This window comes from Fopius arisanus, unplaced genomic scaffold (genome assembly GCF_000806365.1).
Source record: "Fopius arisanus strain USDA-PBARC FA_bdor unplaced genomic scaffold, ASM80636v1 scaffold00055, whole genome shotgun sequence".
NCBI lineage: Eukaryota > Metazoa > Arthropoda > Insecta > Hymenoptera > Braconidae > Fopius > Fopius arisanus.
The window spans coordinates 425,713-451,822 of NW_011887794.1; the positions used below are offsets into that span (position 1 = coordinate 425,713).

Here is a 26,110-nt window from a genome sequence, read left to right on the forward strand (position 1 = left end):
TTTTTTTTTTTCTCAACAACACGATCTAAACTAAACCATACATAATAATTACATCTAGTAATATCTTACCGTAACATGTATTATATTAATAATCATTAATATTACTTTAATATTTAAATTATTAGCCTAGAGTGAGGCGGCGCACGATGGCAAAGCATTTTTTTGTTATTTTCGTATTTTATCTTGTTTTTTATATTTTTTTTCATAATTTTCGTTATATTGGGCTCCTACACTCCCCGGCACAACAACACCCTGTCTCCACCCCTCGACTACAATTTCATTTCAACCCATTGATGAATTTTCTTTTTTCGCTGATTATATCGATAACGAGGGGTCCCAGGGTCAAGAGTCAAAAAAAATTTTTTGGAGCTGATGAAATTTCCCACAGAAAATCTCTTCGGACTATTTTCCCTCGGACAGAGCGTTATCGAGATAATCTTGCGTTGAACGAGAAAAAATTGTGAAATCTCTGTTTTTGAGTTTTCATTAGCTTGTTCTTTTTTAATAACTGTTTTTTTTTTCGTTCTGTCAATCTCCAGAGCGAGTGGTTCGTTAGTTATTTCTTCCCTTTAATGAATTATGTTTGTAAAACCATTACAAAAACCTGTACATCCCACTTGAACACTCGATCAGGTTGTTTAATCGAAAAAAAAAAGTCGTTGAATTTTGGGACTCAGATTTATTCAGTATTTGTTGTGCATTTGTATTGTTTATTTGTCATGAAAGAGCGAAGAGTCAATGATGTCAAGTGTTTCCTCAATTTCCCCACACGTTATGAACACTTTGGGCATTATTCGGGACTGAGCTGCAGGGGCGTCACCAATTCCTCATATCTCGAGATAAATTCCTAGTGAAGAGGTAAAACAGTGAAATTCGATTTTCGCGCGACATCGATATCTCGGAATCCAAGGGGAATAGAACAATCTTTATTCGACCTTTTTCATAGTACTCATTGTACCCTACAAAAAAGTTCCTTACGAAAACTCGACTTTCCCCCACCCCTGCCGAGATATCCTCAAAAAACCGCAGACAAAATGAAATTGATTGAATTTGCTAAATGAAAAAAAAAGTACTTCAGTTTTTTTCCAATATCTCGGAATCTACGAGGGATAGAAAAATTTTTATTGGACCTTTTCTGTAGCTCTTAAAGTGGTCTAAAAAAAAATTGACAATCTCTCACGGATTTCGAGATATAAGCCGTTAACTATTTTCCTACTGAATACCTGGGGCTGGACAGGGCGTTAGCGCCGGGGTCTCATCGAAACTCCCTCCTCATTTCGTTTAAACTATGAAAAAACCTAGAGAATGAATGCTCTTCATTTTATTTACTCTTTATTATAATAATTATTTCACTTTTCACCTACGTGAGAATGCATTACTTCCATTCACCTGCTATAGCTCGTAGAATTATTATTTTTTTCACGTTTTTTTTTTCTGTTTTCGTTACATTTTAAACCTCTCGCTACAGCTACTCATCGCGTGCACTAGTTACTCCTCTGTTCAGTATATTTTTGTATTTACTCGGTCTTGAATTATTCGTCGGATTGAGTGTTTCGTAATTTTTGAGAAATTCTTCAAAAATAATTCGATTTATTGATTAACTAGTGGTTTTTGATCGGTTTATATTTTTCTACTGAAATAACGCGTTGGTTCTTGTACTTCCCCTCGTAATTCCCTCGATATCGAATTATTTTATGTAATAAAACAATTACGATAATCCAGTGAAGTTAATTTTATAGAGTTAATGTTTCATTTCAGCACTCCCTCCCAGAAATGGATGATTATCTCGATAACTAGCGGTTCCAGAGCAAAATGATACAGGACTTTTTTGTGGGAAACTTTCTCAGCTACAAAAAAGTCTCCACGTAAATTCCCCTATCTCCTCTAGATTCCGAGATACCCCCCAAAAACTGAAGTTCTGTTTTATCACTGTGCCACAAACGATTACGATAACGATAATCCGAGGGTTGTTACGGTAATCGTTAATTATTGTTGATGATTACGTATTCGCTGCATTCACCTAGGGCGTGCCAATAGCGAGGATCTTTTTATGGTCATTGGAGACGTCTGAATAGCTTTTTATTTATTTATTTTCACCTCGCAATCGTTAATGAAATTTCCCTACATTTTAAATTTTCAATTTCTCCACGACGGAATTATCTAATCAACAGATTATCTACCCCCGGTATCACAAGACGTATAATTTCTCAATTCGTATCCTCGATTAAATAATTTATTTCCTCTCAAATTCAACAGGTTAAGCTAGTTCTCGAATTCGTCTTTTAGATTTTTTCATTAAAGTATTCCATTCTCATTATTCAACATGACTCGTTCATTCACTGGATTCGTCTACCCCTAATTATAATTTTAATTAATTTTTTTAGGCCCGTCTCTGTCCCACTCTTGGAATTCAGTGAAGGGGTAAAACGTTTCAAGTCGATTTCCGGTGATCGCCCGTATTTCCGAAATATCTCGAAAACCAGCGAAACCACGAAAAATTTTCATAAGAACTTTTTTCCGGATCTCCAAATTCTCCACAAAAAAGTCCCCGACAAAAATTTCGTCATCTCCCGAGATTCCGAGATATCGCAAAAAAAAAAAACAGAAAGTAGGCGAGTCCGGAAAAATCGACTGCATCCGTTGTGCCGCTTTAATCCTGAATTGTTATTTTAATTTTTAGTTTTAGTCTGGGTCGACGCCCCATCAGCCATCCCAGGCGTTTCTCGATTATTGGGCAGTGACTCATTCTTCACGAGGCTCTTCATTATTTCTGACGTGACCAAAGAGTAAAGAAAATTGCTTCATCTGGTCGTAAGTAATCCTTCCTCACAGGGAGATAATTCAGCCAACGAAGCACATTCCAGCCTCTGCAGCACTAATTAGATACGTGTGGGTCCAGGTTTGCAAGCACGCCCCGTGTAGTATATTTATTGAGTTTTTATGATTTTTTTTTGAAGGGTCTCTTGAGTTGATCGAGATATTTCCAAGTGTTTTATTCGCGTGGGTGCGCTTCGCTGTGGGGAGGAGAATTTAGTAGTAAGTTTCTTGCTCAAGCCAGCCACCAGGATTTCGGCGGAGGTAGAACCGTCTCGTCTCGTCATAGATGAAGATGGCGAGCATGAAAGGAAGGGCTGGAAGCCACCAGACAAATCTGAAAGGATTAACATTTTTTTTTCACAGCCAATTTATTTCACTGTTCAATTCATTGAACCCTGATTTTTGACTCATCGCTTAACCTACACTTTTGACCATCCAATTAACCCACAAATATTAATTAATATCTATTTAATTGTATACTCACTTGAGTGGGAACATGCGGAGACCCTTATCCATACCAGGTGTGTAACTGAGGAAAGCAGCGAGTGCTGTTTCAAAAACAAGACCGAAATTGAGGGCCCAGTTCCTCATTCCCTGGTGCACGATGGAGTTCCTGCGGGTCTTGCAGACAATCAGATCGGCCCATTGGACGATCACGATTGACACGAAGAAGGCTGTGTGACAAGTGAACTCAAGAGACTTGCGATCTCTGTACGTCTGTAATCGGAAGATCAATTATCTCAGTAATCATTGGTCCTACCAAAAAAATGATAATGGACTTTTTTGTGGGAAATTTTCCCAGGCACAAAAAAGTTTCCGGTGGCATTCCGCTATCGTCAGCCGATTTTGAGGTATATGAGGTGAGACTGTGCACATTTCACTTACCCATTCCTGGCCATAGCTGTCGGTTAGATCATTGATAGCTTTGGAATCCCAGTGTTTTCGGATGCCGAAAAGATACGTCGGGAGGAAGCCATTCTCAGCCATGATAACGAAGTACACGAAGAAACCAGCGGCTGCCTGAATCATACCGATCTGTCCGTATGCCATTGAGATGAGCCTGCGAAAAATCAATTGCCAATTAAAAATCCCCCCAGTGATGCAACAGTCTCGCACTAACGGCCCAAAAGGGACCAGAGGCGTTGGGAATTTAAATTCATCTCTCTCACGAGGTGTTTAGTTGCAGGTAAAGCCCATCTATTTACTCTTCAGAATGCCCAGAAATTTTAGAAAGCTGAGGATAGCGAGGATTTGAGTAATTACTCACCAAATTCTGGGTCTCTGTACTGTAAGCTCTCACCCACAGATCATGCGACACTCAAAGCATTCGTGCATTAAAACAATTGTTTTTGTGTTGATATTAATGACTGAAATTAGAGTTACGAGTTGGTGAGGAAAGGAAAATATTTCAGTAGCGAAAAGGTGAAACTTCTCAACTCAATTTCATCCGAGTTTCAGTTTTCCGTGCGTATCTCGAAAACAAAGAGAGATGACTAATTTTTTATAGAAACTTTTTTGTAGAGAATTCCTTCTGCCACAAAAAAGGTAAGTATGAAAATTTCGTTATATCCCGTCGATTGCGAAGTTTTCGACAAATAGTGGAATAATTTTTTGGGGGCTACAAAATTTATTTGAAATTAATTCATTGAAACTCGGAATTGAGTCATTTCTTGACCTTTCTGCTAATGATCTTATGAATCGGCTGATGACTTGCTCTCCCATGCTTAATGATAAAAGTAAAACGAGTCGAGGCTATCCAGGCCAACTGACAATTAATAAATTATGATTGTCTCGTGAGGTTCTATACAAAATGTTGAAAGTGTGGCACAATCGCTTAACGCTCGTGTACTAATTTTTCTAAATGGCTAAACATTGATAATGACATTCAACGCATTCGCACAGACCTTGACCCTAATGTGTGCTATTCTCTCTAGACTATTGTTTTTTCAATGTCTCAGGTGTTCATGATTTTTTGACAGGCAACAGACAAAACAATTCGAGTCCTCAAATTTTTTTCCATTAAAAAAAATTATCTAGTGATATAATTAAATCATCCAGTAGTTAGAAGACTGATTTGTTGATGATTTAATTATCGATTGATCCAATTATTGAATTAGCACGCGTGAATAATGGAAAAAAATAGGCATGTCTGTCGCCCATTGATAAAAAAAATGACCGAATGATGCGGCAGGTGCATAAACAATGAGTTTATCGATAAAATCAGCTGTTGTTGTTGTCGGGGGGTGGATCAAAAGAAGAACCCACCTTCGGTTGACTAAATTGTCTCTGTAAGGATCGCGTGGCTGGCGTTTCATAATGTCCGACTCCGGTGCCTCGTAGGCTAGAGAGATGGCCGGCACCTGCCATCCACCCATGATTCAAGAGAAAGAAAATTTTTCGTGTGTGAAGAATCAAAAGTGATGGAGAGAAAGCTCTAGTTCTTCTAGTTATTAAATAACCAATGGTTCATGTGCCAAGAGAATTAGACATTATGAGGACTGTCAAGCAATGGGAATCCCCGGATTTTATTCTTCATTATTCACTCCCGGAATCATTGAGATTACGCTGACAGTCCACAATCTAATCACACAAATTCAAACTCCAGCTTGAATTTGTGTACGAGGATTAGTCAAGCCTTCGACCAAACTCCGATCGATATGGATTAATATTTTATAAATAATAAATCCACTGGACAATTTTTCGAGTTCGAATATTCAATATTAAACGAAAAAATTGATGTTAAATTGAATTTTTTATCGATTGTTCTGTGGAAATCGACAGAAATCGGAGATTCGGGGTAATTTAACTGAGAAATGATCCGAGTTTGGTCTTTACAGAAGAAATAAAGAAATGATAAAGATTCATCGGTGCCATTCCTAAGCGATTGACAAACGAAGAGCCGAAGTGTTATAATTATCATAAAAATATCATGAGAATGTCGCTGGAATAATTGAGCTGATTAAAAATAAAACTGGAATAAAAAAACACTCGACTCTTCGTTATGAATTAATAAAATCCAAAAATCGTAGAGACCTCCGCTGGTAAATCGCGTGTTGTCTGTCGAATGATCTTCGATCGAGGAAGAAATCGCTGTGAAACTTCAATGCTTGAAAGATTTAGCTAGCAGTGAATGATAAATAGATTTCAGCTGCGAGAGTAATTAATAGTAATAGTAATTAAGATCACGCTGTTGTTCAATTTGTTGTTGGTGTGTATCTAATTAATCTGTTCCATCCAGACGATTATTCAATATTAAATATAATTAAGATTAATTGAGTAAAAAATAATCTATGTCTAATCTCTAACTAATTATTATGGAGAATTAACTACGAGATGGAAGAGTCGTCATCTTACTCGTCGCAAAATTGTTGATTGTCAATTTATTATTATAAAAATACTATGGGATCAACAATTTCGCGTGGGTAACTACACTGTCGAATCGTTGGCATATTTAATTTATTTATACGGTCAACAAATTCAATTCAACGCGATTGTTTGGAAATTGGACGAGAGCAAGGCAATTGCAGAGGACTATTTCTGGGAATTTCACATCGTAACTCAACAGATATTCATTAAACTGTTAAATATTTTTCAATGAATTTCACGGAAAAGCTTTTGAAGCATCATTGAATTTTTTCTATTGAAAATTTAAATTGATAGACGATGAAATTCCATGAAAAGTTCAGTGTTAAATTTTTAACAGTGTAATTTATTTGAAATACCAGAAATATAATATTGGCATTGGTGTTTGGCATCTTAATAAAATACAGGCAGGATATACAGTGGGATAAATCAAAATATCAGACTGAAATAAAATGTATCATTAGTGATAGTGAATAGATTCAAAAAGAGCCAGGAGATTTGATCGTAATAATGCGGATGGGTATTTATCAGATATGATTTTGATGGAATGATAAAAAACATGACGCAGACGCAAGGAGCACACAATGCGGCTTTTATCCACAAGATGAACATGCGTAGAATATAAATGATAAATATTCAACGAAATATTTAAATTGAAAGATTTATTCCGAATATATAAGGTCGATATAAACTCCCAAGTGGTTATCAAAAAATACTTTAGATTTTCATTATGAAGATGCTAAAGTGCGTGAGAAATTATTTTTCTTAATTAAATAAAGAAAAATGAGAATAGGCTTACCTTTATGGTTAACCGAATAACCAAAGGAGGTGATGTCATGATATTTAGCAAATTAATTAGTAGATGAAGTTGAAGGAAGGATGAACAACAATTACAAACTCTCAATTTTTGTCGAGATTTTTACCCTCCACGATTCCTCGCGTATCGCATAAACGAATAATTTCTCGGGAAAATGTCAGAAAGATTTTATCTGGGGAATTGAATTTCCAACAAAAAATTCGTTTTAACATTTTCTCGTAGGACGACTCGTTACCGAGATAACCCACTGTTTGCAAATATCCAAAGATTGATTATCGATTTCTCATTCAAAATTCAGAGTTTCCTCAAAGTAAATATGAAAGACAAAGGAAGACAAAGCGAGATGAGAATGACATAGCAATATCCAAGGGAAACAATTTTTGCATACAATAATACTGCAACCTTACACCTCAAAACCCCATTCGTTCCTCGAAAATATTACGAAAGAAGAAGAATTCTGAATGAAATGAAGAATTAGAGGACTAAAATAAATCATGAAATAATGAACGATGAAATAGCCAAAGTCTCACCGATCAGAACGACAGTAAACACCAGATTTTATCCCTTTAATGGAACAGTGAAGCGACAGTCACCAGATTGACTAGAAATAATTGATATCTAAAGACAAGACTCCAGTTATCTGGATTTGAAATAAACATAAGAAGACGAAAAGATGATATAGTATTCTCTTGATCGATGATGCCAATAGGATAAAAAGACAAAATATACGAAAGAAAATAGATAAAAGCACCTCAAGCCCCCGATTCTTATTTAAAAGATAACCGAAGAAATCAAGATTATCGTTTCCTTTCGTTGATTATTTTACCTTTCATTAACAAGCTTGTCACTGAAGGGGTTTCGTGGTTGTCGCTTCATAATATCACTCTCAGCCTCCTCATAGGCTAGCGAGATGGCTGGTACCTGACGTAATATTAAGCATTATGAGCTGTTGAATTTATAAAATCGATGAAAACCCATCAAATTGACGAGTGAAAAATAAAACCAAACAAAAAAAAAAATGGGGGAAAAAAAACCAACGAGAACTCAGACGTGATGACACATGAGATGATGGAAATAATCGTTGGCACATTTTCAGGTGATAAAAATCTTGGATGGGATGGGATTGTCGGATATCCTGCCAGAAAATACAACGACTCCTGGAAGAAAGCCACTAGGATAATATTTACTGCACGTTCTCCCGAGACTGGCGCTAAACCTGGCGTGAGATAACGATAAGACAAGCAATTAGATATGAGAGTGGATCGTTGGTGGCTACTCCTGGCTGATCTACTGGTTTTTTTTTAACCTGTCATTGACCAGTTTGTCGAATTCTGGATTGCGGGGACGTCTCTTCATTATGTCGGACTCAGCGTGCTCGTATGCCAGGGAAATCGCTGGTATCTATTTTATTTTGTTAATTGAAAAGACACATCGAGATGATTTTTTTATCGAGCTGAAAACACCTGTTGTTTGGGTTTAACTGGAATTTCTTTTACTATTTGACCCATCCCGGGCCAAAAATTTTCAAGATCAACCCTCAATGGTGACAAGACCATTTAAAACGATTCGAAGTCTTCAGCTCGATCGGCACATGATTATTTCTGAAGCTGTACGAATTCGAGTACTCACCATGTCGGTTCCCAAATCGATGCACAAAATGGTGACTGTACCAAGTGGCAATGGAATATCACACAGGATAAAGGCGAGGAAGGGTGAGATCTCAGGGATATTCGAGGTGAGGGTGTAGGCAATGGATTTCTTGAGATTATCGAAGATGAGTCGCCCCTCCTCAACACCAGTTACGATTGATGCGAAATTATCATCGAGAAGAATCATGTCGGCTGCTTGTTTCGATACATCAGATCCAGCGATACCCATGGCAACACCGATATCGGCTTTCTTCAGGGCTGGCGAATCGTTCACACCATCGCCTGGAGGACCATTGCAAAAGGCACTATTTATTTATCTTTTTCATTACGATGTATTTATCAGAGCGGTGGTTGTTTCATTCTCTTAAAAATTCGTATTCGTATTCGTATGCAACAATCGGTTGAGAAAAAAAAGTGATTAACTCACCAGTAACAGCAACAATGGCTCCCATCCGTTGACATCCCTCGACAATAATAAGTTTCTGCTGTGGTGATGTACGAGCGAACACAATTTCGGTATGATATCTCAGGATATCATCGAGTTGACTACTGCTAGTATCCCTGAGATCAGTACCATGAACAACAGCAGCTTTAGCCTCTCGTGGATTGACCTCCGACACCGGTATATTCAATCTCTGTGCAATATCCTCAATAGTCTCATTACCCTCTGATATAATACCAACTGATTTGGCAATGGCTTTGGCAGTGATTGGATGATCACCGGTGACCATGATAACTTTGATACCGGCTGAACGACACTTGGCAACGGCATCTGGTACAGCAGCACGTGGTGGATCAATCATGGACATGAGGCCAACAAATCTAAGCCCCTCAGTTGGAAAATTGGGATCGTCGCTGTTGAATTTGAATCCAACGGGATATTTGTCCGATGGTAATATATAATCGCAAAAACCAAGCACACGCTCACCAAGACCACCGAGCTCCAGATAAGCATTGTTGAATGCCTCCTTCATCTCCTCATCGAGTACCTTCTCCTTGCCGCCAATGAAAATTGTTGAACACCTGTCGAGAATTCTCTCTGGTGCACCCTTCATAACGAGAAGATGACGCGGATCATTGGGATCGTCAGACTCGTGAATTGATACTTGATATTTATTGGTTGAGTTGAATGGCACTTCGCACACTTTCTTATTTCTCTTTCTGATTCCCATAACATCACCGAGGGCCAGCTCCATGCACTTGAGTAGTGCAGCCTCTGAGGCATCACCATTGACTTCACGTTTTAGAATTGGTTCACCCTCTTGGCCAGGTTTGAATTCAGCTCGATTGCATAGCGTTGCTATTTTGGCTAGTGCTTTGAATCCAGGACTTGTTCTGTCGTACTGTACACCAGACTGATCCTCAGTGGTATCAGCCTCGATAATCTGATTGTCGAACCACATGTGAGCGACAGTCATACGATTCTGAGTTAATGTACCAGTTTTATCCGAGCAAATTGTTGACGTCGAGCCAAGTGTCTCCACAGCTTCGAGATTTTTAACGAGACAGTTCTTAGATGCCATTCTTTTAGCAGTTAGGGTGAGACAGACTGTCACTGTGGCGAGTAGACCCTCAGGTACATTGGCAACAATGATACCGATGAGGAATATTACAGCGTCGAGCCAGTGATAACCCAGAATGAATGCAATTAGGAAGAATGTAACACCGAGAAAAACAGCTACACCGGTGATCAAGTGAATGAAGTGATGAATTTCCTTGGCAATTGGTGTCTCACCTGTGTCAAGACCAGACGCCAAACCAGCGATTCTACCCATAACAGTCTGATCACCGCAGCATATAACAACACCTTTTGCTGTACCCTCAACAGCATTGGTCGAGAAGAAGGCGAGATTCTTCGTCTCAAGGGGATTATCATTGGTAAATTCTGGTGATCTTGATTGTGGCTCTGATTCACCAGTCAACGAGCTGTTGTCAACCTTGAAGCCCCGTGACTCGATAATTCTTATATCAGCTGGTATACGATCACCGAATTTCACCTCGACAACGTCACCGAGCACAAGATCCTCAGCTTTGAGGGTTAATTTTTCACCCTCTCTCAGGACAGTTGCAAATTGAGGCACCATGTTCTTGAATGACTCCATTATCTTACTCGATTTGCTCTCCTGATAGTACGAGAATATTCCTGTTACTATCACAACTACGGCAAGTACAATGCCCAGGTAGAGATTGTCGTCGTTGGGATCCTCGCTCGTTGATGCTTGAATCGAGTACGCAATGAAACAGAGAATTGCACCGATCCACAGGAGGAGGGCAAATCCACCGAATAAATTTTTGCAGAATTTAACCCATTCGGGGGTGGTTTTCGGTGGGGTAAGGGCGTTTGGACCGTCACGCTCCAAATTCTCTTTCGCTTTCGCATGGCTAAGGCCCTGAAATACAATTATTCTTAAACTCATTTGACCTCAATGTCAAATTTTTACGCGATATTTTCCCTCAATTGGTGATCTAGTGAAAATTAATAAAAAAAAAATATTTGATTTTGAAATTCAACACGAAAAAAAAAAAATTAAGCGACGATTTTTAATTATATTTAATTAATTACTCATGTCATTCGAAATTCAAGTGATTTTATCACTGAATTTAGACCCGCGAAATTCGTAATTATTTATAATTAAAATCTACTTACGTTCTCTGGATGAGTTTGAAATCTCTGATAGAGTTCCTCAGGTGAGATTTTATGAAAATCAATATCCAACTCCTGTTTCAAATCATCCAAGTTGTCTCCTTTCCTCTTTGGGTTCTTTCGCCGCGACTGTTAGTCAACGTAAAAATTAAAAAAAAAAAAGAAGCAAGACAGACATTGATTAGTAACGACGTCGTGAAATGCGAAGGCATTTAATCAATTGAATGGCTTTCCCCGGAGCGAGATAGCGCGATGATAAGACGACCAATACAAGCACTCGGATGCTATGAATTAATAAGTCATTGGACTTATTAACCCCTCTAATTAATCTGCTGGGTGTGTTGGCTCGTGTTCTCATGGCACTCGTCTCAGTCCACATCGGAAAGCCAGACATATTCCTTCGCTCGTTTTTCATTAAAAAAATTCGAATAATTTCTAGCCTCATGTCAAACCAAAAATCAAGCGCAAGAACGTAATTAAGACACCGAGTTTTAAATACCTCTCCACCAAATGAAAAGAAGCGCAAGTTTTAAAATAGTGACCAAGTGATTTTTCGCAGTGGATTATGATGAAAGTTAAATAAAGTGTTGGCAGTTGATGAGAGACTCCCCCAAATAGAGTGATTAGAATGATAACAGATTGATGATTCATTGAAAATGTGATCTTGGGTGCAATTGATTGAATAGACAGGATTGATGCAGCTCCAGATACATCAACCCCCCACCACCGCAGCAAGCAGATTATCAGACGAGACTGAGGAATAATCCATCGATAGATGTGTGAGTACTTGAGGAGATTAAATAAATAAAATGTTGGAGTGTATTAGTCGAGCGTGATAGGTCGAGGTGAAATCTCGGGTCGTCGAAAGGCCAAAGGATTATCGGGTTATCCTAAAATTAGATTCTCCCTTCGACAATCAGCGAAAGGATACACCAGGATTAATCAATCATATTCGCGGAGAGGATGAAGCGATATCATTTTTTCATTTTTCATTAGGATTTGGCGAAAGGTCAGAAGTGAGGGATAAAGAGAGAGAAAGAGAGAGAAGATAGAGAAAAGTCGAAAAATTCTTGATGTTAGGGATGAAGATGAAGATGAAGATGAAGAAAAAGAAGAAGTTGGAAGCGGACTCAATCAATCTGTCTGATTAATTTTCCCCTGACTACCTTGACCATTCCATCAGCTGTTTTGTTGTCATCGCGAACGTTCGTGAATGTTGCAACTCTGTATGAATCTGTGCGGCCATGCTAGAAAAAAAAATTGACAAAAAAAAAAAGTAATGACGTGGTAAATGATAGACCGTAAGTAATTATGAATATCGATGATTGAATTGACGATTGAGTGGAAAATTCTGGGTGGATTTAATAGGTGGTGCATTCGGCGCTCCCAGAACTGCAGTTTCAAGTGCGACCTCGAGGTACCGAGGTAACCGGTTACTTCCGTTCTGCACGTTTTGTTGAGGCATATTGAATGGGTAATGGGTGCTGAGAGACGTACACCATTTTCAACGACAAAGTTATTCTGTTGGATGGGATGATACTGGCCGAGGTCGATTGATATTCATCGATTTTATGCCGATTGTCTGAAAGACCTATTGTCACGAGTTTCCAAGATCGATAGTTCGCGGAAGGGATGACACTGACTAGTGGGAAATAAAAATTGACTCTTCAATTTTTCACCTCGAGTTTTGGATTTTTTTTTTTTTTTCTATGATGAAATTATGCTAAGGGCACGAAATTCACCAGACGGCGACGTTTCCTGGAGAATCCTCAGGGTTTCGTTGCACGTGTCTACCTTGGGACCAGTTAAATCGTGACTCACGGGTATCAAGGAGGTGTAGGTGGTCATCATGATGATTAGAGGGAATTGTGTGAGATAATCCGCGAGGACGGATCAATGGCTTTGTCCACTCGCGGTGGATTTAATTTTTCAACAAAATTTCAAAAATATTATTCATGCATCACCCGGATATTTCCACCGATTAATCGATTGATTAGGGAGAAGAAAATATTCTGAGGCAATAATCTCAAAAAAATATATAAAAAAAAATTTTTTTTAAACAATTCTTCCACCCCCATTAATCTCCCCACCGAAAAATCCCTAGATCAATACTTCCGGCGGAACCATTCACCTCCGGAAAATTCCCCCTCGCCCACCACCCCCCGAAAAAAAAATATTTTGCCCCCCCTAGAATCAGCGACTGTGGGTCGATGCTGGATTGACCATTTGGAGGCGCAGGCGCATGCACCCCTGACCCGTGCACCAGTGGTGCCCTCTGTTCAGCAAACTCAGGCGGATCAATACGCAACCAGGGCACAAGCAAGAGGTGCGCACACTTTTTGCAGACACCCCACGAAATCCACTGTTATTTCCCATTCCAGTCCTTTACCATTCGAAAACCCACTCGAGGGTGAATGCACACTTGTGCAGATTTTTTTTGTCTCCTCTCTCGGCTGCCCTCATTTTTATTTTTCCTACGTTAGCCCTAGGTGAATGGGCGTTTCCACCACTCTGGGGTACTTCAGTTGTCTACATCATTCCCACTATTAACCCTGGACTGAGGAAAGGGTCAGGCTTTGTTCTGGAAAAGGTTCATTTTGGGTTTTCCATGATGAGAATGTGTTTTCACCCGAATCGCGGGGATATCTGGGAATTTTTATAAATCTGAGAATTTTCTGCAAATAGGTTTCTCGCCATCGGGGGAATGTGAGCTGAAGATATTGGAGTACTGTCAGGTATCCATTTTCCTTTGTTGTGGGATATACCCCCGACTGTTACGTAATCGTATGTCCGTCGGGGGTTCAGGCGCGGTTGAAAGACTGGACAATGTATGATTTTGGGTTTGAGGAGATGAAATTTCCACGTGATTTCAAGAATTCGATCTATCAAAGAGTATATAATCCTGAAGAAGATTATCTCCTTCAGTCGAAATGACATTTCTCTCAGTAAAATACGTCACACCTTGAGTACGTCACACACAGAACGTGTGTGGGTTTCCCCTCGTCACCCATTCAACCCAGCACTTGTGGCCCGAGCGCGAGGGAATGAACAAAAGGCACAAAAAGATTTGTATTGGACATTGTCAAGTTGTATCTAACACCAGTGAGCATTTTACGAATTGGGTCAAGAGGGAGATTGGCCATTTAATGCCGGACGGAATCAAAATTGTACCAGCTGTTGAATTTTAATCTCGTTTGAATCTTCAACTTGAAAACAAATGGATTACGACAACAAAAAAACATCAGGAAGTGACAGATTGAAACAAAATTCTCCCCCGGTACAAATGATGAATTATAATTTTCCGAATACAAAAGAAATATCATGTCCTCCAGGTCCCGAGATATCGAAATAGTTCCACTACCTCAGCGAAATAGGCCAATGACCCGCGCGCGGTCAGGGATTGTCCACGGAAGACCCACGAGTGTCCACACAGAAGTCTTTTAAGTACTCAAAGTAATTAATGCCAGTGAGATTCCTAAAAACTCCAGCCAGACTGATGAAAAAATCAATCCATTGAGTGAATGTAAAAAACGAATGAGTTGAATTTGAAAAACGATCATGGCCCATCAAAAGGGCCTCACCTGTCAGTCTGTCATCAGTGCATCACCGTTTGAAACCAATACGGTAAAAATAAAAGGGATATTCGTGACGAATCGAAATCCAAGATGAATTATAAATAGGTTACGATCGATAGTCCGTCCCCAGAAGGCGTAACGCCTACGGCGCCATCTGGTCTGCGACCCTTGGTGATGATACTGTCCCTGTTACCAACCCCTCAGCCCTTTTCTTTCACTGGAAAGGGAGTTATTTGTCTGGAATAAACCTGCCGATGTGGCTATTCCATGAATTAATTATCACAATGGACTTGTATCGAATCATCGCTTGAAGGTGATAAATGAATTTGGGTGGATCATTTGAGCCGAGTGATTAGTCTTCAAGACGATTGTCGTTGAGGCACTTTGAGCCAATGTAATATGCACATTTGAAATGATACGACAGCCGGAAGAGAACCGTTTCGTATCAGTTATAACAGCCCAGTGAGATTTCAATGAATGGAAAACGGTTGGTTAGGGACAAACTTAAAAGGAACGACCTTATCAATTGACGTGTCCGGCCTTGATGAGACGTCACGGAACGCATGGCCACTGGGGTACGTAATACTGACGATTTACGAGTGGTGATGATGATGGTGCGTACATACGCGTGCAAGAACTCGCTGATGACTTATGATCGGTCTTCATCGTGAAGGACTGCCAAATCGCTTGGGAGGGAGTATTCGGAGGGTCTCGTTCTCGTTAAATTACCGGAGAATTTTTGCCTTAATGAAATTGGGAGACAAGCATTGGCGATAATTTCGGTTGAGACAGGTCATTTTAGATAGAGATCATGGGGTCATCTGGTCTAAGGGAAATCATGATTTTTGGCTGATGACGCGATGCGCAGGAGCAAGGGGTTCACTTGATGGTGTTACGTGGTGAAAATTCCGATAATCAGCTGACCGGAAACTGGGACGAGGGGAATCGGATGGTACGAGAATTCTGTCGAGGGTCCATGGGGTTTGTCACATCACCACGTCATGGTGCACGTTATTCCAAGTGGTTTTGACAGTATTCACTAGTGGATTCAAACACTTTTCACAAGGTAAATTCCCGGCTTTTCATGGATCATTTGTTTTAATCGTTTGAGAGAGGACGGATGGAGGTAATCCCACGGCACTTCTGCCGCAGTGCGGCATCATTCAATGATTTTCCTCGAATTATCACTGGAAATTCAGCACTTTCCACAAGGGAATCAAAATAAAAGAATGAGCCTCGAAGAGCGCAACGAGCGTGCAAAAAATAATTCACCAGATAAAGCTTGATGCAGTTTCTGCGCTAATGACTAGCCTCTAGTCAGCTAAGAAACAAAATCAAACAACGAAAAACCAAAAATCTACGATTCTTTCTTCTCTAATGATTACCATTGTGATCTCCGGAGTTTAACGAAGAGTATCGAAGATTCTTCTTTCTTCAATCAAACAATCGACTATTTTCCCTTTTGTCGTTATCAAGAACCCGTGAAGAAGCCACGCAATCGTTCAATTTCCTCTTAAATCCCCTCAAAAATTCTCTTCAGCTTCTTCACGGACTAACGGAACACTCTCGTGTGTCTGACGATCACTGAAAATCACTCATTACAATCAAGATTCCAGAAAAATCAATGAAACAGACAAAAAAACCCGAAAATCTACGTTCCCCCGATAAATTCGCTCTTCACCCCTCCCCAACCCGGTTTCCACCCTCGATCGAAGCGACTGCCTGGCACAGACACCGTCCACTATACCTGCTCCCTTAGCATTTCCAACCAGCCACCCCCGCCCCTATCTTTATCCGCTGACCCCTTCGATTTTCCACAAAGATCCAAAAAATAGAAATAAAAAATTCCCCTCAAAATACCAATTAGGGCCCACAATCGCACTCATCACTCACAAAATGACCATAAAATTTCTAAAATGAAAATCCAACAGAAAAAACGCCCCTGGCAACAAATTAACCTCAACACTCGCCCAAATGTTGAATAGAAAATAAATCAAAAGTAGAATAACATTTTTTATATATTCTCCCCGTTTTTCTTTCACAAACCTTGTCGTCACCCATGGCTGCGGCGTACGGCGATTATAACAGAATAATTTTTTATTTCGATGTGAAAGAAGCGTTTAACGTCGCGGCTTCGGAGGGGTACCAGAGACTGACTGAACGGTAGGAAGCGCGTCGGCCTCCCTCGGATCCGCGCCGGCATCATCGACCCGTCTCCAACATTTTCTGCCCCCTCTCTCACCCCCTCGACCCCCCCCGGCGGTATGTGCGCCCCCTCTATGTGCACCCCCCCTGCGGCCAATCCCGGCCGGCTTGGGTATGCGCGCGCGTAATCCTCACCTTACACCCGCCCTTACCCCACCTCTACCGATCCACACCCCCTCCCGGCCCCATTCCTCCCTTCCGCGAATCCCCACCTTTTTTAAACACGAACTCGACAACATGACGGTTTGATCGCGCCGCACCCTCGGACGAAAAGTTGTATTTTTCGGATTCAAAAAAGAATTTTTTTTCTTCCCATTTTTGTATATCCATATCTTTAATATTTACTCCTCACAAATTCGGAGAGTCAATATTTGATGTTAATATATCAATGTGTTGATATTGATAAATGGATATATTTTGAATATATCAAGTATTCATTTTAGTTATATTAATATTATTGTTGATTTAATATTCATTTAATTTTTGGATGGAGTAAATATTTTGAGATAACTTCAATATTGGAGATGGAATATAGAATATTTTTATTTTCAGTGGATGGGATGATTTTGTTGAGAATATGTATGGAGATGATGCTCGACCCGATATGTGCCACTGGGCTATTCAGCCGGCAACTACCTCGCTATCTCATTTTATCGACACAAATCTGAGCCACTCTACTCGGGCGCATCTGGTTATGACGATACGATGCATAAAGAATGCAGTGAATTTTCAATTCAGCTGATGCTCACAATTTTCATGACCGAATTTTCCCAGAGGGATGGTGCATTATCAAAAAAATTTTTAAAACTCCTGATATCGCGAGAATAACATGAAATAATCCGCATATTAGTAATCAGTAATCAATATTCATTAAATATCTGGTATTAATATACAATTATATTGCACTCCCCCTTGGATTATTTTTCCCCGATAAGTCTGGAATACAAATGGTGGAAGGATTGCCCCAATTTACCCCTGAAAATTTTTCCTCCAGACATTTGTCACCCTCATATCGTAATCGGGGTCATAAAGCCAAAGCCCTTCAGGTTGAATAGTCGGGTCTTTCCGTACACCCGAGAGAGTCATGGAATAACTAAACGAACATGCCTTCTACTTCCCACTCCCATTACACTATATTTCTCTCGCCTCTCTAATCAAATTACATTTCTTCATTCAAGCCGCAAAGAATTTTCATATTCAGGGGGGTTCCGTGTTCCGAGGTATTTCGATCATTGGCGTGATAGTATTTCCCGTGAATAGAGTCAGGCCATGATTTTTTATTCTGTCCCAGTGCACATGTATTATTTACGGATCAGAACGGAATTTTTTATTTAAAAATAAATTAAAATATACCAAATATATCGATATATCAAAAATATATTTTTTGATAACCGAATATACATCGCGACGATATTGATATCAATATTAAATATCGCAATCGTAGTACAAGCCACATATTGATATATCGTATATTATATATCAATATAACACGATATATTGATATATATAAAATATATACGATATTGAATATAATTGAATATAATGTCAATAATTAAAATTATGGTCGATTATAATTTCCCATGAGATTGTACTGGGCGAAAAATTTCCGGGATGCGCCGATGGGTGCCACAAGCGTTACGCAATGTTGCCCTGGCGTAACGGCCCTGCGCCAATCTCACGCGCATCGTATTGGCCCAGGGTTCCCCGACACATTCTCATCCCAGTGCATTCTCCTTCATTCTCCCCTCTCATTCTATCATTTCGCTTTATCTAACTGCCCCTGTCCCTCCTACTACCCCAACTTCAGCCTTTGTCCCTTTTTACGAGCTCCGCGACCCTTCCACGCGCATCTCTAACTGTCTGACACAAATCCAATGCAGTTTGTGGACTTGAAATTCAACCATCCGCAAATATATCAAAATATATCATCAATTATATCATGATATAGTGCATTAATATGTCATTCGTGTTGATGTAGTAATGCGTTTTATTTTATATTGTCATATTTTGAGGATATATTTAATATATCGAATATAGTGATATATCATGAGGTAATGTGGCAGAATGGAATGGGGTGATAAGCTAGTTTAATCAGAGATAAATTGAGAAAACAAAATGCTAAAAATAATGGAAAAATAAATGAGTCCCTCGAGTGATTCTTATGTTTTCATTCCAATTATCCTCAATGACGGATTTGAGATATCGTGATGCTCATCGCATGTCTGTTTAACGAGTAAATAAAAATTGGCGTCACTCTCGAAAAGCTCTCAATTCACTCTATTTTATAGGGATCATGATAGTCGTTAGTTTGCCACAATGTCTGGCGATATCTGTCATAAATATCTCGGACAAAGACCAATGAGACGAGAATATATTTATTGGCAAGTCTATTGTATCCACTATATCCCCTATACTAGGGTAATGGTCAGTGGATGACATTATTTGGCTCCACTCCCATTTTTTTTTCATCATTCGTCAGATCTTTTAAACGAAAATTCAGACTCGATATTTCGTGATAATATTTTTTATATCAATTATATATCAATTATAATTACTGCTGTATTAAAAGAAATATTAATATTCAATTGAATATTTAACATGCTGATTTTTTTTACCCAATATATCCATGTTTTGATATTAATATATCAGTATATCGTGTATTGATATATTAATATGATGAGAAATTATTTTTTTTGCCGAAAATATATTGAAAAAAATATGATGAGCAATAACAAAAATGTTTTTAACCCTCGGGAAATTTATCTCACGGTTGAAACCGAGATTGACTGAATGAAGTGATAAGAAATCATAAATAAAAACAACTGTCATCCGTAATGAAGAAATAATCGAAGGTAAAAAAAAATGCTGAGTGGCAGTCAAGAGACGAGTCATGAATCACACCCTGTACTCGTATTTCACCAGATTCATCCGGTTCGAACGTTTCATTCATGTCTAGGTGCACCAGATTGAACTGGAAAATGCCCTGGCGTCTAGCCGTCTGAGACGATAAAAAAAAAAAAATTGGCATCCATTTTTTTTTTGAGTCATAGAAGAAAATCGATCGGTATTTACTAGGTATTTACTATTCGTAACTCTTGACGTCGTCGGAAGTGGATAATGCCGGATTATGCCGGACCAATTTCACTTGGACGATATCGACACTGGAAACTGGATACCACTGCCGGTTTTATCGAGTACTTGCCGATCAAAGTCCCCAAGTTCTTTCCCTCTTTGAATTTATTTATCTACTATGGGGTGGTGAAATTGTAAACAATTCGATTGCTGGGAAAATGTTGAAATCGTTACGAAATTCCCAGTCAATTTTTTTTTAAACCGGTCAGAGAAAACTTTAGTGACAGCTTAATTTTTCATGTCTTAATTGAATTCAATATTTTTTTGGACTGATACAGAGGCCCGTTACTTAGAACTCACAAGTTTTCCCGAGAATTTTTAAAAAAATTCATTTTCATCGATTTTGAAGAAAAATTAATTTTTATCGATTTTCAAAAAAAAATCATTTTCATCAATTTTTGAAAAAAAATATATTTTCATCTCTCAATTGAATTCAATATTTTTTTGGACTGACAGAGAGCTCCGCTACTCAGAACTAACAAGTTTTCCCGAGAATTTTCAAAAAAATTAATTTTCATTGATTTTCAAAAAAAAATATTTTCATCAATTTCCGAAAAAAAAAATATTTTCGGTAAGAAAAATGATGGAGGTCCTTGAAGATGATGAATTTTATTGGTGACATAACACCGTAAGGATGAGATAATTTCCTTAATGATAGAATTCCTAATGTTTATTGAACATAAATTCGGTGACCGTGACTGTATCTGCGTCGGAGGAAGAGACACATTACGGTCAATCTAACGTTGAGCCGAGGCTAGTCTGTACAACTTTCGGGGTTGCCGTCCGGCATTTTATTCTCCGGACGAGAATGCGCGTTACACGCTTGTGAAACGTGGGTAATAAACCGTGCGTTAATTGATCATTGGGACAAGTGAGTCACGCGGAAATATCTCTATTTCCCGCTCCACGGTTAATTAAAAAAGAAAAAAAAAGTCCCTTGCCTTTTCCCCAAAAATTCCACCACCCTCACCCCCTCACCCCCTCGCCCCATTAATTCTCATTAACCGCGAAAAAATTCCACTGACCCAGTGAACTTCAAACCAATCCCAAAATTCCCTCCAAAAAAAATAATTCTTTCCAAATATAATTATTCATGAATAATTCTTCAACCCTTCCCCCACTGACCTGTCCTCCAACCGACTCCATCCCCCAAATCCCGGGATCATTAAATAAAATAACGATTAATTCGATTGCGCAATTACAGACGAGTAGTTAAGGGGATGAAATGATATCGGTAAATTCCGTCAATGACGGTGTGTACCTCTGGTGATTTGAAATCATCCACGAGGGGATGAGAGTGGGTGGAGGGGGTTGAGAGGGGTTTACTGAGACATAAAACGAGAGGGATGGAGTTGACTGAGGAATTCTATCGATCGCGCCGCACTGCGGGGCTTTATCCCCTCTCATTTCCCCACTCTTTGCCACCTGGAGCACTTTACCCCCTCTTCAAGTACTTCATGCACTTTGGTTTAACCCCTGTGCCCTTTCGATTTACCTGGGGGTCATATTCGGTTCCTAATTTTCAAGATTTCATTCAGTGATTATCATGATTTTCCTGAATTCATCATCACAACCGATTTTTTCTCGATTTTTTATCGTATATCGATATATTCGCATTGATATATCGATATATTAATATATTGTTATGTCAATATTGAATGTATTTGAAAAAATCATCAGACTTGCATAATTCCTTGTAATTGGTCTCGAAACGATCAGGAGTCCCTCTCGCATTGATGTTTTACGCCGCTTGTTTACCCGCAATAACTACCCAGTAATGAATACTCGCATCAATTCTATCCCTCGCAAATGTCATTAGAATAATTATCCGGATAATGGTCATCATTTCCATTTGAATTGTGCTTTTATTTCTTGGAAATAAAAGGTGTATTGAGAGGTTTTCCCGGCCGCACTGGCAATTTCCAGGGGGTACTTAATGAGCCCTTGCCCGAGGGACTGGAGAAAAGCGAGATCGACGGTAATTGAAATCGGTGGAGCTTGGAAACTACAACCGGAAACTTCCCTCCGGGAGTCTGAGGAAATTAATCTGTCACTTTTTCCACGTAACGCTATTTCACAGTATTTACCAATTGACAAGAGAAACAGAAAGAGAAATGTCGTGGTTTAATTGGTTTTTTTTTTTCAACCGATCTTTCTCGCTTGACCCTTTATTTTTGGAATTCTCCTGAAGGTCATCAGTGATAGGATGGATTGAAATAATTTTTTATGCCTTATCAGGTGCTCCAATAAAAATTAACGGAATGAAAACGTGTCGTTATCAATAATATCTATCCAGTATTGAAGTGATATCAGGGTAACCGAAATGTCACATTCTTTTTTTTTATTTATCTCGAAAGCTGACGATTTTAGGCGGAAATATCAAGAGATCTTTTTCGACGGAAATTTTATCGACCCCAAAAAAGCCTCTTTATGCTTCTCTCTGAAATTGATATCTTTCGAGATAAATCGATAAGGAGAAGGTGAATTGTAAGTTGGATTTATCTTTCACGTGGCGAAATGAATTTATAACGTCAGGAAGATTGATCTTTCGATCTTACGTGAACTTTTTGAGTGATATTAATTCGTGGGGTCGTAAGAAATCCCAAATGCGGGTAATAAAAAAAATTCGCCATTGTAAATTATCTAAAAACCAACATCCTACGCCCACGTACTTGAGGTACAAATTGGTGTGACTTTCGACAGTCAGTTCAAAGCGGTTTTTCTTTATGTTCTCTCCACTTATCTGGTATGATCTCCCTCGTCTATTCATCCCTGGATATTCTTCAAGAGGAAGATCGTCATGACATCCGGGAGAAAAAAAATTCCTCAATGACCGCGTTGAAATGACAAATTACGATAAATAAAAACAGTGGGAATACAATGGAAGTGATTTTATTGACCTGTTTATTGTTGGAAAAATCCCACTGAGGAATGCGTCAATGATACTTAGGCCCCCCCTCTGACACACATTGACTCGTTAAAATAACGACATAATGGCTAATTTAGTGATAATCAGTGACAACTGTATCGCTCAAATTAGCGTCGAAGGTGAGTACCAACGAACTGGTTGCGAAAATTTTCAGACCACTCTTTGAATTTGTCCTTTACTATTTTTCAAGGCCACTGGCGCCATCTCATGATCTTCCGGCGAAACTAAAATGTACCGACACTTCCTCTTCAATTTTTTCGATTTGACTACCCCATTTTTTCCGCTTAAATATTCAATTATTTCGAGAACAAGTGGGTTTAGAGAATAATGGGAAAAGATCTTTTAGTTGGGAGATTTCGTAAGCTACGAAAAGTTTATCTAGTATTTTCCTCTAAAGTCACTCGTGTGAGCGATTTATAATGAGAATTGGAAATTGAAATTGAAAATTCAACGGATGTCTGTCAATATTGATCTTTTGAAGAAGTGGTATCTCTAGGAAGTTGTAAATTAATCCCCATAGCCTCGGCTACCTCTAAATTATCATGACTGAAAGTCAACAGATAGACCTATGGCGATGGAAAAGTTTCGTCACACGCGTTAAATTTGGAAGGTCTCGATGGTACGTCACGACTTTTATTTCGAAAATAGGAATAATAAAAGGGGAGCATCGATTTCTCTTTCAAGGGCACCAGACAAAAGCTGAAAACCTGATCACCCAGAGGTGATCAGGGGATCGATCAGAAGTGGAAATAATTTCTCCAGAGAATTCCACGAGAGTTCGAGGACTTCGGTAATTTCTCTTTCCAAGTTTTCATGGGACATCTCCAAAACCGAGAGAGATAGCAGAATGTTGTAAGGAAATTTTTTGTAGGAAATTCCAATATCCCCGAAAAAGTTCTAATCACAAATTTTGCCATCCCCCACCCTTACCGAGATATTCCCAAAAAACTGGGAACAAAATTCCGATTGCTCATTTTTTTTTCATAAAAAGTTAGATTAGAATTTCTCAAATATCCCCGATTCTGATAAAGATATCAAATCCTTGTAAGGACGTTTTTCCTAGCTCTTATTATGCCCGAGGAAAAAGTCCCCAGGGTAATTGAGCTATTTCCCTCAGATTCCCAGATATTAAAAAAAAAATGATCCTCAAATGGCATATATTCAATCGGCCTGATTCATCCGGTGCGGAATTAATTCCCCTGGCACATCCCTCATTACCATTAATTATCCAAAGCCGTAGAATGATCAGCTTTGCACCAATCCCTCATGAATAATCGATCAACGGATCACCGAATAATAAATCCAAACAAGCAATAATCCAAAAAATTATCACCCTTCTTCACTCAATTTTCCCAACTTTCCCCAAAAACCCTAATTACCCCCGGAGTAATTCCTTAAAACAAAAACAACTCTCACCGAGCATTTGGGCGTGGTTAATGTCCCCTTACTCATCAATTAATTCCCTGACTAATCCTGATTGCACGTATTCAAATACCAAGTCCAATCGCTTACACAATACCCCATAAAAAGTTGATAAAAATGCCATGGGCGGTGGCTACACCTGTAAATCCAAACAATCCAAACAATCTCTCCAAAAAAAAAACGAAACTAAAAGAAAAAAAATGAGCACAAACAAAACGGTCCCCGGAAGCACCGGAACTTCCGGTGTCCACCCCCCAAGCCTCTCTCCCCAGGTGAACGCAACGCAATCCTCGATGATTTCCGATGAGAAATGTCTTTAAAAATGATTATCATTAAAAAATAGTACTCACATCAGTGGCTAGTCCTCCTTTGCCCGCCATATTGACAACAATAATGGCCGCCGGCCGTGGCTACCTGTGTGTACGCCCGTGCAATCACCTCTCACCGATTGAAAAAAAGAAAACGATTCAATTGCACTGATAAAACAATTCACATTCACCACGAATTAACAATTTGTCAGCACTCCGTTGTCATTTGAACTGTCACACTGATGTTTCAACGTTTTATCGTTTATTTCAAGGGACGAGGAAGTGGAGGCACTTCACGACGCACGCTAGATCTGACACACGGCCGAGGAATGAAACGTGACGTCACGATTGAGGTACGTAATGGTCGAGTGTCGGCTGCCGATGTCTAGCTGTCTCTGTCCGACTTCGGGAATATTCGTGGTGTTCTCCCGCCAGTCGTCCCTCGCCTTCACTTGCTCTTCACCATTGGCCCTTCTCCTTCTCCGCACTCCCCTCTCCTTGTCCTCACACTCGACCGTTCCCCTTCCCCACTTCATCCCTTCCGTTACCATTTCATCCCCCACCGAAATATATTCGGCGGGAGGGGGACCGCGATCTGGTCGATTCTGTTTTTCTTCCATTTTTTTCGTTTTTCTTTTCAATTTTTTCAACCGAAAAAAATACTCGCAAATCGATTTCTAATGATACTCATTACTGTCATTAGGGGCCATTAGGAGGGGGCTATTTATCGCCGTCGAAAGACAGGAATGCGGAATTTTTGGAATATTCAAAAAGTCAAGGTATTTTGTTATAACGCTTACTGATATCTTAATATTCATGACAATTCAACAATTGATTTATAATAATTTTTATAATGATTTATGATAATTGTTATGATCATCTGTGTTTCAAAGATCTGTCGCGAGTTTCGGAAAGAATATAATTGTTGAATAAAAAAATTATGTAATGCTTGTTAATGGAATTGTAAGAGGAATTATTTAACAGTTGGTATGTGCAATGATCATGCAATAATAAAATTTAACGCACGGGTGCGGTTCATCGTGAAATTCCAGGATTGTGACTCGACAAAGGGACGTCTCGAGAATTCAATAATATTTTCTCTCGTCCTTATCAGGAATTTGTTCTAGAAGAATAAATGAATTACGATCAAATCGCAAATTCAACTCCGAGATCGATCAAGGCCAGAGAGTCCAGCAGATAATCATCGATATTCTCATAAGCAATAAATCCTTGACATTGTTAAATGTCG

The 26,110-nt window shown here is 39.2% G+C and overlaps 1 protein-coding gene across 9 annotated transcripts; it reads right to left on the minus strand.

The window, feature by feature from the left end:
- On the minus strand, window positions 1-25,195 carry Atpalpha (sodium/potassium-transporting ATPase subunit alpha). Of its 9 annotated transcripts, none has more exons than XM_011307554.1 (9): window positions 24,904-25,193; window positions 12,457-12,537; window positions 11,294-11,419; window positions 9,074-11,036; window positions 8,627-8,928; window positions 5,083-5,177; window positions 3,703-3,877; window positions 3,302-3,534; window positions 1-3,151 (listed from the first exon to the last, which is right to left on the minus strand). In XM_011307554.1, exons 1-9 carry the CDS (start codon window positions 24,931-24,933, stop codon window positions 3,031-3,033), a joined length of 3,126 nt encoding a protein of 1,041 aa, XP_011305856.1. In that variant the 5' UTR covers window positions 24,934-25,193; the 3' UTR covers window positions 1-3,030. The 9 variants fall into 9 exon arrangements, with proteins under 9 accessions (XP_011305856.1, XP_011305857.1, XP_011305855.1 ...); XM_011307555.1 differs by lacking the exon at window positions 5,083-5,177 and adding an exon at window positions 8,304-8,398; XM_011307553.1 differs by lacking the exon at window positions 5,083-5,177 and adding an exon at window positions 7,824-7,918 and having other exon boundaries at window positions 24,904-25,192.
- Between the last annotated feature and the right edge of the window lie 915 nt (window positions 25,196-26,110).

Excerpts from the sequence above, each read along its gene's own strand:
- Atpalpha (XM_011307554.1), bottom strand. The coding sequence starts at position 24,933 with ATGGCGGGCAAAGGAGGACTAGCCACTGAT. Across the intron at positions 11,037-11,293 it reads TTCAAACTCATCCAGAGAAC|GGCCTTAGCCATGCGAAAGC; the intron begins GTAAGTAGATTT and ends ATTGTATTTCAG. Across the intron at positions 5,178-8,626 it reads TCGATTTGGGAACCGACATG|GTGCCGGCCATCTCTCTAGC; the intron begins GTGAGTACTCGA and ends GGTGGATGGCAG.